Genomic DNA, 14,639 nt, shown 5'->3' on the forward strand with positions numbered 1-14,639 from the left:
TTCAAAGGAATAGGCAGCAAGGGTGGTCCTGTCGCTGTGCAGAGTTGCGTCCCTTGGGCACGCCAGAAACCCATGATTGTGGGTTTGAATCCCGGTTCGCCCTGATTAGGTGGGCTTGGCCTATTTTTTTTCTCGGTTCATGCTAACATCAACACACAAAGAATTGACCAGCTAGCCAATCAAATGTCATAGAAGCAGTTGCAATACATGTATATTGAATTTCAATTCAAAACAGTATAAGCTAGCCCCGCTTATGTAATCCAAGTACTTTAATTATTGGCAAATATGTAATGTATCTTCTAAAGCATAGCATTTGAATCAAAATGAAGCCATGGAAGCAATGGGGTCCAGGGTATTGTATGATAAAATGGAGAAATTATACCCAAGATAATTGAGGATGGTGTCTTTTTTAACCTTAATAATTGTTTTGTTTTAATTCTCTATGTATGTAATTCACGGGGAATCATGTACCGATCAAATATTATTTCAGTTAAACTATTTACATAAATAGAAATCATTTAATGAACAAAGCGCGAATTCATGTCGCGTTATCTCCATACGTGGTCCTGCAGCGGATCACACCCCTCTAGAGCCTCGTACACGGTCACTGTGACCTATTTACGTATTCGACTTCTTGTCTGTCGTACTTGGCGAGATACCTCCGCCAGGCCACACTCGAGAAGTGTAGTCTCGTTTCTTCATTCTCTTCACTGAATACATAGGTAGGTTTGACTTGAATTCGTTCCGGGTAAGTAACCTCTCCGCTGACTTGTTCTGCATATTTAACCATTGAATTATTCAATTTAACTTGACTTGCTTTGACTCTAACACCGCTCTTGATTGAAGGGAGACACAAACGTGATCACCATCACAAAGTATCAAACATGTTTTCGTGTACCAAACATACACAAAAACACGTGTTCAGTGCATGCCAGGCGAGCAACAACATCCGTTAATATGTACACGTCACGACATGATGTATTCAAGGGAGGCTACTCCGTTATTCATACATCGATATCACATTTTGGATGGAAATTAAAATAGTATATAGCATAGTGTCGACATCCTACATGACTAGTTAACAAGGATTCACTGAGGTGTGACAAATAGTGAATAGTCAGGTGTTGAGTTCACATTCAGCAAAATAGAGCTTCAAAGTATGAATAATTATAGATTGAAAATGTGAAGAAGTCGTAAAATCCTTCATCATGAACAACATAATGAACATCCTCATTGACATAATTTGTCAGGAATATTTACATTGTTTTCTAAAGTTTCCATTGACCCTGATAGATAGACATGGCGAGTCTAGCGTGGAGTTTCACTTTTGCCTTAAGGTTATTGTACAAGATTATTTTAAATAATATGATAATGATTTAAAGGGATTTAACATGGAATCATCGTATTTGTATTAACATACAGTGGTGGGTTCAGGGGCGGCGGGGTGGCGTAGTGGTTACAGTGTTTTCTTTCTACCACCGATGATCCGGGTTCGATTCTTCCAATGGGTACAAAGTGAGAAGCCAATTTCTGATACTTCTGTGTTAGCTAGTCATCATGTTTCAGCTGCTGGGCTGAATCAAAAGCCCCCCCCTTTCAGAAAAGAGGAGTGCGTTATAGGAGTGCCTGGTGATTTAAAATTAATAATACTTATTTCAGAATTGTATAATATGTATTTCATAGAAGTTGACGTGTGACAAAGAAGACACAATTTGTGTATAACAACTTCTTTATTTTTACTGTAATGGCGACGTTTTAGTATTGATCCTGATATCGTTGTCAAGCCAGGCTGAATAATGAACATGGTAAAGAATATATATAGTAGGTGGAGGATTGACAGTAATAACGATTGCATACACGAGAGAGATTAGCATGAGTAGGTTAGATAATAACAACGGAAAAATAACACTCATGATGGACAGAGAACACGTGACGAGGAAGCCATTTAAACAGTATTAAGCATACACAGTTATCGGACTTTCATTTTGTGAAAGCCTCGGTGGATGACTGGGTTAGATCGTTGACTTTTTGTGTGCAATTAGGTACCTCATTCTGGCAGTGTGGTTTCGAATCTCGGATATGGCTCAATCCAAAAAAATACTAGAATCTGTACTTTACTAAGGCAGTGTTATCCCAGATATAACATTTGTTACAAGTGTACACTTGGGGTGATTATTGCTTAATGCTTTCATAGTAGGCGGATGGAATGAAATAGCCTTGATGTCTGTTGATTGATGGCTTCGGGCGGCGAAGGTGGACTGCTTCTGTTAGTTTTCTTGTGAAGTCATGGAGGTTGTTGGAGAGGATCTGGACGTTTTCCCAGTTGATTTTGTTATGTGTGTAGTCGCTGACATGGTCCGAGGTGGCTGATTTGATGGTTGAAGTTTTGTGCTATTTGATTCTGGTGTTGATGGGGCGGGATGTTTCACCTATATAGGGTTTTCCACCGTTACAGTCAGTGTTATTAAGTTGGTTGGTTTGTTGTTTTACGCCGCACTCAGAGATATTCCAGCTATATAACGACAGTCTGTAAATAATCGAGTCTGGACCAGACAATCCAGTGATTAATATCATGAGCATCGATCCACGCTATTGGGATCGATGACATGCATCAACCAAGTCAGCGAGCCTGACCACCCGATCCCGTTAGTCACCTCTTACAAGCATAGTCCCCTTTTACGGCAAGCATGGGTTGCTGAAGACCTTTTCTACCCCGGATATTCACGGGTGTTTTATTAAGTACACATTTAGGTTCAGAGCCGTTCATCTTTGTAATTCTTCTTGTAATTTTGACATCGGGCCATCGAACGGTGAACCATAATCAAACCAGCAGGTGGCGCTGTGAAACGCTAGAATCACACACCTGCACCTACATCCTTAAACGAATCTGATAAAGTTTAATGACGCCATATATTTGTCATTTGGAACCATTGACGTCGTAGTCTAAGGGTCATCAGTAATGCTGTGATTATTATGGAATTAAAAGTCACTGTAAATGTGACAGACCCGAATTTAATTTAACAATTCAATTTATTAATTTTTATACTTTTATTATATATTATATATTTCTGGGCATTTCATTCAGAAAAGTACTGAAAAATGAGTTCAGTGGCGTGTCATGCAATATTTTCAACGTATGATGTAGATTTCGTTATGACATATTTGACCAGCACAATCCTGTTCTTTTAGTATCGCTTGAGGCGGAGATGCCAGTCAAGGTTTCGGAGGAAGATCTCCAAGGTTTCCTGGAGAAGGCGATCGAACTGGCCCGGGCGTCGGGTAAGGTGAGATTGACTTACGTTTTGTGTATGGCCCAGAATGTGAAAAGAAACGTCAATACCTTGGCGGTAGTCAGCCATATTCGCAGATTAGACACATGCATGGGTATCATTTAAATCCGCTAAAATATCACGGCGGGAGAACGCCAGAAAAACCTTATGAAGAATCAAACTGTTGGTGACCTGCCATGATATGGTTTTAATATTGCCAAATGCTGCGTAAATATCATATTCACTCTCTCATTCTATATTATCCTCGGAGGCACGGGTGGCCCAGTCGTCTAAGGCGCCGCGATAGGATGTGCAGAGTTGCGTCCCTTGGGCACGCCAGAAACCTTTGATTGTGGGTTTGAATCCCGGTTCGCTCCGATTATGTTTCTAGGTTCGTGGGTTTCACCGAAGTGGTAAACGTCTGAGACCTGCATCACTTCGGGCTTTCCTCCCACATTCAGCTGATACACCGTGATATAACTGGAATACTGTTAAAAGCGGCGTTAAACCCAACTCACTCACTCACTGTATTATCCTCGTGTATATTTATCGTGTATTGTTTTATCGTGTAAGTAGCGAATATGGTTTATTTTATGATACAAGACTACTCATGGGTAAATGTTTAGTGACAATTGTTGCTGATGCGAGCGATGCATGGGTTGCAAAATGAGACACATGAAGCCCAGTCGCCAAAATCTCCGCAATTCCCTGGAAGAGTTACGTCCCTAGTCAGAAACCCATGATCGTGGGTTCGAATCCCTCTTCGCCCTGATAATGTTTCTAGGTTTGTCGGCACCATACCCGTGCTCGTGGGTTTCACCGAAGTGGTCAGCGTTATTACCTGCATCATTTCGGGCTTTCCTTCAGCGACCGCCACCGTGGTCTAGTGGCAGAGCGTCCGCCCGGAGAGCGGAAGGTCCGGGGTTCCATCCCCGGCCGCGTCATACCAAAAGACGTTAAAAGATGGTACTTGTTGTTACACTGTCCTGCGCTCGACATTAAAGGGATCAAACAAGGACTGGTCGGCTCGGAGTCTGTATACTGTGTCTGAGTGGGGTATTCATGTTAAACTGCGGCATGGTATCTCAGTGTGCTAGCACTATAAATCGGCATCAGTCCTGACGAGTACAAGCAGCCACACACATATAGACACACTCTATATAAGTGCAATATTCTTGGACGCGACGTTAAACCCCATTTCACCTCACCTCACCTCTTTTCTTCCACAACAAGTTGACACGCAGTGATATAACTGAAAGAATGTTCCAAGAGGCGTTAAACCAAAGTCACTCACTCAAATGAAATTTCTGATTTATGTTATGAAATCTGTTTTCGTTGAAACGTCTTATCATGTTTCTCTGTGGCACTGATTGAATGTTCACACGGACACCACTCCTTGACCTCATTATAACGCTTTGGCAGGTTTATACAATGCATTCTTAACTTTTCTTCCAATAAAACGTGTTAATTCACTTTGACCTCGTCCATGTCAGCTTAGGTTCTAGCCTCGCCCGTTGAACTTAAAACCTCTTCTTCTTCATAGCATATAAATAGGTTTTCACATAACTCAAGGTGAGCTTCTGTACCTGATATGCTCTGGTGTTTACAGCTGATGAGAGAGGCATTCTACAAGGAAAAGAAAGTTGACACGAAGACAAACCACGCTGACCTGGTCACCGAGACGGACGGCGCTATAGAGAGGGATGTCATAGCGGCCCTCAAGGAAGCATACCCTGATCACAGGTGAGTGAGTGAGTGAGTGAGTGAGAGGAGTGAGTGAGTGAGTGAGTGAGTGAGGAGTGATTGAGTGAGCGAATCGATCCCGGCCGCGTCATTACAAACGACGTATAAAGATGATACTTGTTGTTACCCTGCCTGTATTAAGAGAAATGGGACTGATAGACTCAGAGTCAGTACAATAGTATAGTCACCACTATAAAACGGCTTTAGTCCGGACTAGGACAATCATTAAAAGTGCAATAACCTTGAACGCGACGTCAAACCCAATTTCACATCACCTCACCTCATCTCACCTCACCTCTCCTTGAAGTCGGGGGGAAAGCAGAAGTAATTTACCGCCTTACCACATGTGCGGATATGGTACTGACAAACCAAGGATCACAACCTGGGCTCACTGGGATTCGAACCCTCATCAAAGGGACGGAGAAATTATACGAAACAAGGATAGTATAACACAGTAATTGACCCGTGAAGACCCGTAGTAGAATAGGTCTTCAGCAACGTTTGCTTGCCATAAAAGGCGACTATGCTTGTCGTAAGAGGTGACTAACGGGATCGGGTGGTCAGACTCACGTACCTGGTTGATGCATGTCATTGTATCCCAATTGCGTGGATCGATGCTCATGTTATCTCTGGACTGTCTGGTCCAGATTATTTACAGACCGCCGTCATATAGCTGGAATATTGTTGAGTGCGGCGTTAACAAGAAACAAACAAACAAACAGTAAATGCTACTGATTCACAAGCATCTGAACATCCCAAGTAAGTGAGTAAGGTTACAACGAGTTCTGTTTTGTTGTGCTTGAGCAAGCAGGCAGACCAGTCGTAAAAAAAATGTTGGTTCGTTAGATATTGACCTAAGTTCGATTATCCCTGTACAATGTGTGAATCCATTACGATGTCCCCCGCCGGACATGAAAAGAGCGTTGCCAGTCTTGTAAGACTGCACAGTATTACTTGTCCATTTGTAAACATGAAACAAACCTTCAACAATACGTATTGTAATATGATCGAAGTATTTTGTACCCTTTCTTATGACAATACGTTCAACATGTTACCACGGTATCGGTGTGTTTAGGTTTATAGGCGAGGAGACAGCTGTAGACGGCAAACAATGTGACTTCACCGACGACCCCACGTGGATCCTCGACCCCATAGATGGAACAACTAACTTTATACACGGGTAGGTAGACATATCCAACACTTCACGGATCTGTATACACTATGTCCCTTCCTTATCCGTGTATACAACTGCCTATTTTTTAGTGTAGTCGTTTTTAACCCACACATTAAGTCATGGCTTCGTGCCAGCGTGAGAAAAACCAGAACGTGCTATAGCACGCCTATATGTCTCACCACTGTCAAACATATGCCTATATGTTTCATCACTGTCAAACATACGCCTATATGTCTCACCACTGTCAAACACACGCCTATATTCTCACCACTGTCAAACATACGCCTATATGTCTCACCACTATCAAACATACGCCTATATTTCTCACCACTGTCAAACATACGCCTATATTTCTCACCACTGTCAAACATACGCCTATATGTCTCACGACTGTCAAACATACGCCTATATGTCTCACCACTGTCAAACATACGCCTATATATCTCACCACTGTCAAACATACGACTGTATGTCTCACCACTGTCAAACATACGCCTATATGTCTCACCACTGTCAAACACACGCCTATATTCTCACCACTGTCAAACATACGCCTATATGTCTCACCACTATCAAACATACGCCTATATTTCTCACCACTATCAAATATACGCCTATGTGTCTCATCACTGTCAAACATGCGCCTATATGTCTCACCACTATCAAACACACGCCTATATTCTCACCACTGTCAAACATACGCCTATATGTCTCACCACTATCAAACATACGCCTATATTTCTCACCACTGTCAAACATACGCCTATATTTCTCACCACTGTCAAACATACGCCTATATGTCTCACGACTGTCAAACATACGCCTATATGTCTCACCACTATCAAACATACGCCTATATGTCCCGCCACTGTCAAACATACGCCTATATGTCTCATCACTGTCAAACATACGCCTATGTGTCTCATCACTGTCAAACATGCGCCTATATGTCTCACCACTATCAAATATACGCCAATGTGTCTCATCACTGTCAAACATACGCCAATGTGTCTCATCACTGTCAAACATACGCCTATATGTCTCATCACTGTCAAACATACGCCTATGTGTCTCATCACTGTCAAACATACGCCCTTTATGTCTCACCACTGTCAAACATACGCCTATATGTCTCATCACTGTCAAACATACGCCAATGTGTCTCATCACTGTCAAACATACGCCTATATGTCTCACCACTGTCAAACATGCGCCTATATGTCTCACCACTGTCAAACATACGCCTATATGTCTCATCACTGTCAAACATACGCCAATGTGTCTCATCACTGTCAAACATACGCCTATATGTCTCATCACTGTCAAACATACGCCTATGTGTCTCATCACTGTCAAACATACGCCCTTTATGTCTCACCACTGTCAAACATACGCCTATATGTCTCATCACTGTCAAACATACGCCAATGTGTCTCATCACTGTCAAACATACGCCTATATGTCTCACCACTGTCAAACATACGCCTATATGTCTCATCACTGTCAAACATACGCCAATGTGTCTCATCACTGTCAAACATACGCCTATATGTCTCATCACTATCAAACATACGCCTGTATGTCTCACAACTGTCAAACATACGCCTATATGTCTCACCACTATCAAACATACGCCTATATGTCTCACCACTGTCAAACATGCGCCATTGTTCTGGGATCATCTACTCACCCCATTGCTTCATATCACACAAGGACCCAAGCACGGTGTTAGGATCATGTGACTTCCGTTAGCTATGCACGGCATGGTTTCATCACTGACCGCCTCTGTGGCCAAGTGGATAGAGCGTTTGCCCGGAGTGCGGGATGTCGTGGATTCGATCCCCGACCGCGTCGTACCAAACCAAATTAAAATATTGTACCTGTTGTTACCCTACATGGCGCTCGGCATTACGGGGCTAAAACAACGACTGGTCGGCTCGGAGTCAGTATACTGTGTCTGAGTAGGAATTTTATGTTAAACTGCGGCATGGTAGCTCAGTGAGCTAGCACTATAAACTCGGCACACACACACACACACACACACACACACACACACACACACACACACAGTGCAAGTCGGTGCAATAATCTTGGATGCGACCCAATTCACCTCACCACATGTCATCACTAAGAATAGAAGCACTTCACTATTAAAGCGCAAAGCGGCTGCATGTATTTACATGTGATGAAGAACGTAGTCTGAAGTTTTAACGATAGTAAGTATAAACATGCCCTTACCAACGCCATCTCGTAATCTCAAACATTAAATAGTAAGTTACATAAACTGACTGTTTTAACTCCAAGCGTCATAGCTCTGGCTGTTGCAGATCATAGGATCACCACAAGGTGTCAACACCGTTCAACTGTGCTTCTAATTTATGTACAGTGAACCATCTGGAATTGCGTTAACTCGATATATCGTTTAAGACGATGGTATAAGACACAAAGGCCTCGACACAATAATATAATTATATACAGGGATCTCATACTCCGCCTGTCTTGATAACACGACATCCATTGAACCCCCAGGACGTCGAGTTGATGAGATTTCGCTTTATAAACACGCTGTAGTGAGTGCGTGAATTTCATTTTACTCGCTTTGAGCAATATTCCAGCAATATCACGGCGGGGGACACCAGAATTGGGCTTCACACCGAGTCTTCGGTGTGACGAGCGAACGCTTTAACCCCTTGGCTACTCGACCGTCCCTTAATACGCTGTAACGTAACATAATATACGTTAGGGCATAGACCAAGTTCCTACCCCTTCCTCCCCTCAAAATGTTAAAAGATCACTAAGTTCAACATGCCACAACAGTTGATTAAAGGGCGGTGGGCTAGCCTAGTGGTTCTTTAAGCGTTCGCTCATCTCGCCGACGGCCGGGTTCGATTCCCCACATGGGTACAATGTGTAAACTCCATTTTGTCCCATGCCGTGATATTGCTTGGATATTGCTAATATCGACGTAAAACCACACTAACTCACTCACTCACGAGTTGATTTATAACACTAACCAGAGACAGAGAGAGCAGTCCCCTTACATCCCCTCTATAATGTCTCTTGTATATTACAGAATTCCAGACTTTGCCTTCTCATTAGGCGTGACGGTTAACAAGGAGGTATGTTGATTACATTTTTTCCAAATAAATGAAATTAAATCAATGCCAGAGAATAACCGGGGGCACGGGTGGCCCATTCGTCTAAGGCGCCGCAATTCGCCGTGCAGAGTTGCGTCCCTTGGGCACGCCACAAACCTATGATTGTGGGTTCGAATCCCGGTTCGCCCCGGTAATGTTTCTAGGTTTGTCAGCACCATACCCGTGCTCGTGGGTTTCACCGAAATGTTTAACGTCTGAGACCTGTATCACTTCGGGCTTTCCTCCCACATTAGGCTGACACGCCGTGATATAACTGGAATAATGTTAAAAGCGGCGTTAAACCCAACTCACTCACTCAGAGAATAACCAGTCACGAGACGAGGATATCTGGAAACAGATTCCATTGGGCGTAAAAGGCAAAATAGCGGCGAAAATTCTGAATTCCAGCATCGATGCTGGAATAGCTCCTTCTGTTTGAAATGTCATTCTGAATCCTTAATGCAGTATTCGTTACCGCATGTGTCACTCCGCCAGAAGCCGAATGGGGGATCTTCTTACCTGTTACAATGGGCGATTCGTCTTTGCCCTTTATCTAAATGACTTTGGGCCTTTTTTGTCCATCTTCCCGAGGCAAGAGAGTGGACAGCAGCTCGACCATTCGTTACGAAGTTTGTAGTGTTGATTAAAGGGAGACTACCCTGTTTCAGCCAGTAGTAGGAGTTATCTACCTTCCCATACCGGACACGATGTACACAGCAAGAACAGGAAAGGGAGCTTACTGCAATGGCAAGAAAATAACAGCAAATGTCATACACGGTAAGACCACAGGAATATCAAATTTGTATAAAATACCATTTACCGTTTATTGTTCTCGAGCGGGGATTTGTTCTGTTGGAGGCAGGATATTACTTACTATGAAACATCCCTCTCTTAACACCCCTCGGGGTTACGTATAGAGAAGGTTACCGTATTTCCTCTATAAAACCGCAGGCGTCTGTTATTTTCGCACAAGCCGTTGACCAGCGTCTTTTTACTGTTTAATGCTGGTTCAGTGGCCACTCACCACTACCATAACGAATCCCAAATTCTACAGTTATACAAAGGGTTGGTTGGTTGGTTGGTTTGTTGTTTAACGCCGCACTCACTAATATTACCGCTCTATGACGGCGGTCTGTAAATAATCGAGTCTGGACCAGAAAATCCAGTAATAAGATCATGAGCATCGATCCACGCTATTGGGATCGATGACATGCTTCAACCAAGTCAGCGAGCCTGACCACCCGATCCCGTTAGTCGCCTTTTACGACAAGCATAGTCACCTTTTACGGCAAGCATGGGTTGCTGAAGACCTATTCTACCCCGGAATCTTCACGGGTACATTTGCAGGAAACGGTCACCAACATTTACAGTATAAAATAGGAAACTGTTAATGATATCTTCGTCATTCATTGATTACATCAAATGATAGACCCGGCGTCTAATAGAGAGGCTCAGCTTCTATCTTTTTGACAGGGTGTGTAATGGGGGAAATATGGTATTTGATAGTTTGGTAATGAAATAACATTTCGTTATTTAATCGAGAGCTATGAGAAAGCCCGCTAGGACAAGGAGTCTGAAACACTGTATATTATTCCTCGTAATAAAACTAATGCCACGTCTGGTAAGTGGAAATATTACCAGAACGTCGCTGACTTGGTTGAAGCTTGTCATCGATCCGACTTGCGTGGATCGATGCTCATGATATCAATCACTGGACCGGATTGTCTGGCCCAGACTTGATTATTTACAGAGCGCCGTCATATAACTGGAATATTGCTGAGTGCGGCGTAAAACAACAAACCAACCAACTTTCCTTTTATAAATACTGCATGTCATTCTAACAGATAATATTCACCTCATACATTTCATATATGTTGTTACATGATGTGTTGTATGTCCAAGAAGTGTCGACAGAGATGATGTTGATGTTGCAGAGGTGAGTCAGGCCCTGGTGATGTCCGAGGGGGGTAACGGGCGGGACGAGACGGTCATCCGGACCCACTCCGACAACCTGCACCAGATACTTACCCGCAGTAGAGGGTAAGCCAGCCTCCCAATGACGTCGGAACTATGAGGGTTTAAAATTCGAGCTATATGACGGCGGTCTGTAAATAATTGAGTCGAGTCTGGACCAAACAATCCAGTGATTGACATCATGAGCATCGATGTACGCAATTGGGATACGATTACATGCATCAACCACGTGAGCGAGCCTGACCACCCGATCACCTTAGTCTCCTCTTACGACAAGCATATGGGTTGCTGATGACCAATTCTTACTCGGAATCATCACGGGACTTTACACACATGCACATGCACACACACACGCACACGCACGCACGCACGCACGCACGCACACACACACACACTCACACACACAAAGATTATAAACTTTGCTTCTTAACAAATATTAAAGCCGAGATGTTCATCCGGTGTAATTTGTTTCAAATTCGCGGGTGTTGTTGAATATTTGATGCCTGGAAAATTCATTGGGAACTGGCGGCGTAAGCATTACAGTATAGTTATAATAATGTACTATATAATGTTACCATGGCTTTTAACATAGATATATGGTATAAAACGCATTGTCATCCAATAATTATTAGGGTTTTTTTCAGGTTACGTGCGTACGGGTCGACGGCGATTGACCTGTGTAAAATTGCCTGTGGTCAAGGGGAGGCGTATGTCCAGTATGACTTACACTGCTGGGACATGGCGGCGGGCGTGGTCTTGGTCCGAGAGGCGGGGGCCACCGTCATGGATCCCACGGGTAGGTGGTTCACAGACTCCTGACAGTGATTGGGTTAACGCCGCTTTAGGGGGCACGGGTAGGTGGTGCACAGACTCCTGACAGTGAGTGGGTTAACGCCGTTTTGGGGGCACAAGTAGGTGGTTCACAGACTCCTGACAGTGATTGGGTTAACGCCGTTTTAGGGGGCCACGTAGGTGTTTCACAGACTCCTGACAGTGATTGGGTTAACGCCGTTTTAGGGGGCCACGTAGGTGTCTCACAGACTCCTGACAGTGAGTGGGTTAACGCCGTTTTGGGGGGCACGAGTGGTCAGGTTGTCTTAGGCGCCGAAATTCGCTGTGCAGAGTCCTTGTTGCAACTCCAGTTACCACAGATATCTGTCATCGTGTGAATATAAAACATTCTCTTTCTACAGGCTCCCAGTTGGACCTGATGAGCAGACGTGTGTTGGTAGCTACCTCCGAGGATCTGGCCAGGCAGATATCCGCCATGTTGTCCCATATAGCCAATGGACGGGACTGATCTGCCGTCTCATCTACACGTACCTCATCTTCCCGAGGCAAGACAGTTAACTGACTTTAAAAGTCCACTTTCCACCCTTGCCGAACTAGGCTGGTATTCCTGGGTTCGATCGTAGCGGCACCAGTGGTTATTACGAGTTATGTCCCTTCCTAGCCTCTCCTATGGACCAATCAGATTCAATCACTTTCATTTGTTTCAAACAAAATGGCGGCGCCGAGTCAAGACGATCTGATCGATAATCGAGATCTATATTGTGATAAAACGGGTCTTACATCGCGAAGTGCATCAAATCACGCAACCACCTTGGTTAAAAACATGAAAAGGTATGGAAAATGTCTGTTGACAATAAGTTGGCGGTGCATATGCGGAAATCTGCACGACAGTTTACGAACCGGATTTCGATTTCGTTGCGCGATTTTGATTGGACTATGCATAGACTCATTAGTCCAGCCAAAATGTAACTCCATAATACCAGCCTAGTTCGGCAAGGGTCGAAACTGGACTTTTATAGTCAGTTAACTCTCTTGCCTTGGGGAGGTGCACGTACCTCAGAATGCCCTCGTCACCGTGTCAAAAAACGTTTTTTAAAACATGTTGGTGGATCCCAGAATAAAACTATTTTAGAAGCTGTTGTCGTCATTGTTTGTTACATACATTGTGATTCCGTTAATTCAGGCCCTGCATGATGTCCCCGATGGTGCTGATTGTGAAAACAACTGAATTGACCAATCACAGACACGTAGAAGTGTCCCTTTTGTACATGTTAAGAGGTTTCCAATAGTGTTTGTCCGGGTAATGCGGTTTCCGGACTAATAAGGTTACATTGCACGAAAATCAACCGGTTCAACAGATATGTTGCTAAACAATGGGCGTGTCTTGGGGGTAAAGTCATTTTCACGGAGTGTTTTTGTGAATGTATACTAATTATGTATTCATGCGTTTCAACATGGAAAGGATTAAGGATTGGTCAAACATCTAACTCTGAACACAACATTTTCATTCGCAAACCGCTGAGGTAAACAATTCTTTATAAGTATCTTATGTGTTTTGTACAAAACACAAAAAAATAACAACTTATATTAAGAAATATGCTAAATATGCACACATGCAGAAATATGCTAAATATGCACACACGCACACAATATTAAATTAGAAATATGACTCGATCTTCTGTATCTTGATATATCCACAAAACCATGTAACATCGGCACACCGCTTGTCTCGAAATAGGGATAAGTCGACATTAAGACGAACTATGTAAATGACGTAAGCTAGACTCTCACAAGGGACCCTACATGTCAGGTTGTATGGTAATTTTATATCCTCGACTATCAACTGTGTTTGTTATATTTCCACGCTCGTATGATGAACACCCTGAACCCATCTCCATCGCTCTTCTCGCTCCAGGTGTAATTTGATTGGATGGCTTTTTTTAGCGACTTATCTTCCACATACGGTTTAGATCTGTGTTTGTTAGTTGTTTAACGCCATACTAGGCAATATTCCAACAATATTTTAGCGACTTGCCTTTCACATACGGTTTAAGACGAAGCTGTGTCGCTTGTTTGTTGTTTAACGCCGCACTCAGCAGTATTCTAACTATATGATGGAAGTCTGTCAATCTCATTAAAATCAGACCTTAGTTCTCGCTATCGCTAAACAAAGATCTGAGGACATCCCAGTAGGGGTCACGTCAGAACGACCTTTCATCCGACCAATCAGAGCGTCGCTTACCAGATCATGAAAGTGACAGTCGGAATGTGATTTCTAATCATGCCTCCTTGAAAACTTTAACACGGGGTATCCCGAGCGATAGTTACGGGCTTAACGACTGAATCCATCCAATCTAGACCATCTATTAGCGCTTCCAGAATGTTCGTTTGTTCAGGTTTCAAATTTTTAATCGAGAATTTGTCAAAATATGTTTCGAAGCGTAGTCGCCAATTTGAAATTAGTGCCGTAAAGCACGAGAAAGCTGCCTTCTGATTGGTCATTCCATTGGTCCGTCAGAGTTCGCGCAAGGTCGGTCTGACTCGACCCCT

The 14,639-nt window shown here is 43.3% G+C and overlaps 1 protein-coding gene across 2 annotated transcripts; it reads left to right on the forward strand.

Annotated features, from left to right (window-relative positions):
* The first annotated feature begins 574 nt into the window (after nucleotides 1-574).
* On the forward strand, nucleotides 575-13,229 carry LOC124135402 (inositol monophosphatase 2-like). Of its 2 annotated transcripts, none has more exons than XM_046500717.2 (9): nucleotides 575-722; nucleotides 3,190-3,284; nucleotides 4,879-5,012; nucleotides 6,088-6,192; nucleotides 9,260-9,305; nucleotides 9,992-10,100; nucleotides 11,258-11,363; nucleotides 11,942-12,093; nucleotides 12,491-13,229. In XM_046500717.2, exons 2-9 carry the CDS (start codon nucleotides 3,207-3,209, stop codon nucleotides 12,595-12,597), a joined length of 837 nt encoding a protein of 278 aa, XP_046356673.2. In that variant the 5' UTR covers nucleotides 575-722; nucleotides 3,190-3,206; the 3' UTR covers nucleotides 12,598-13,229. The 2 variants fall into 2 exon arrangements, with proteins under 2 accessions (XP_046356673.2, XP_046356674.2); XM_046500718.2 differs by having other exon boundaries at nucleotides 624-748.
* The last annotated feature ends 1,410 nt before the right edge of the window (nucleotides 13,230-14,639 follow it).

Source organism: Haliotis rufescens, unplaced genomic scaffold (genome assembly GCF_023055435.1).
Source record: "Haliotis rufescens isolate VD_foot unplaced genomic scaffold, xgHalRufe1.0.p SCAF_19, whole genome shotgun sequence".
NCBI lineage: Eukaryota > Metazoa > Mollusca > Gastropoda > Lepetellida > Haliotidae > Haliotis > Haliotis rufescens.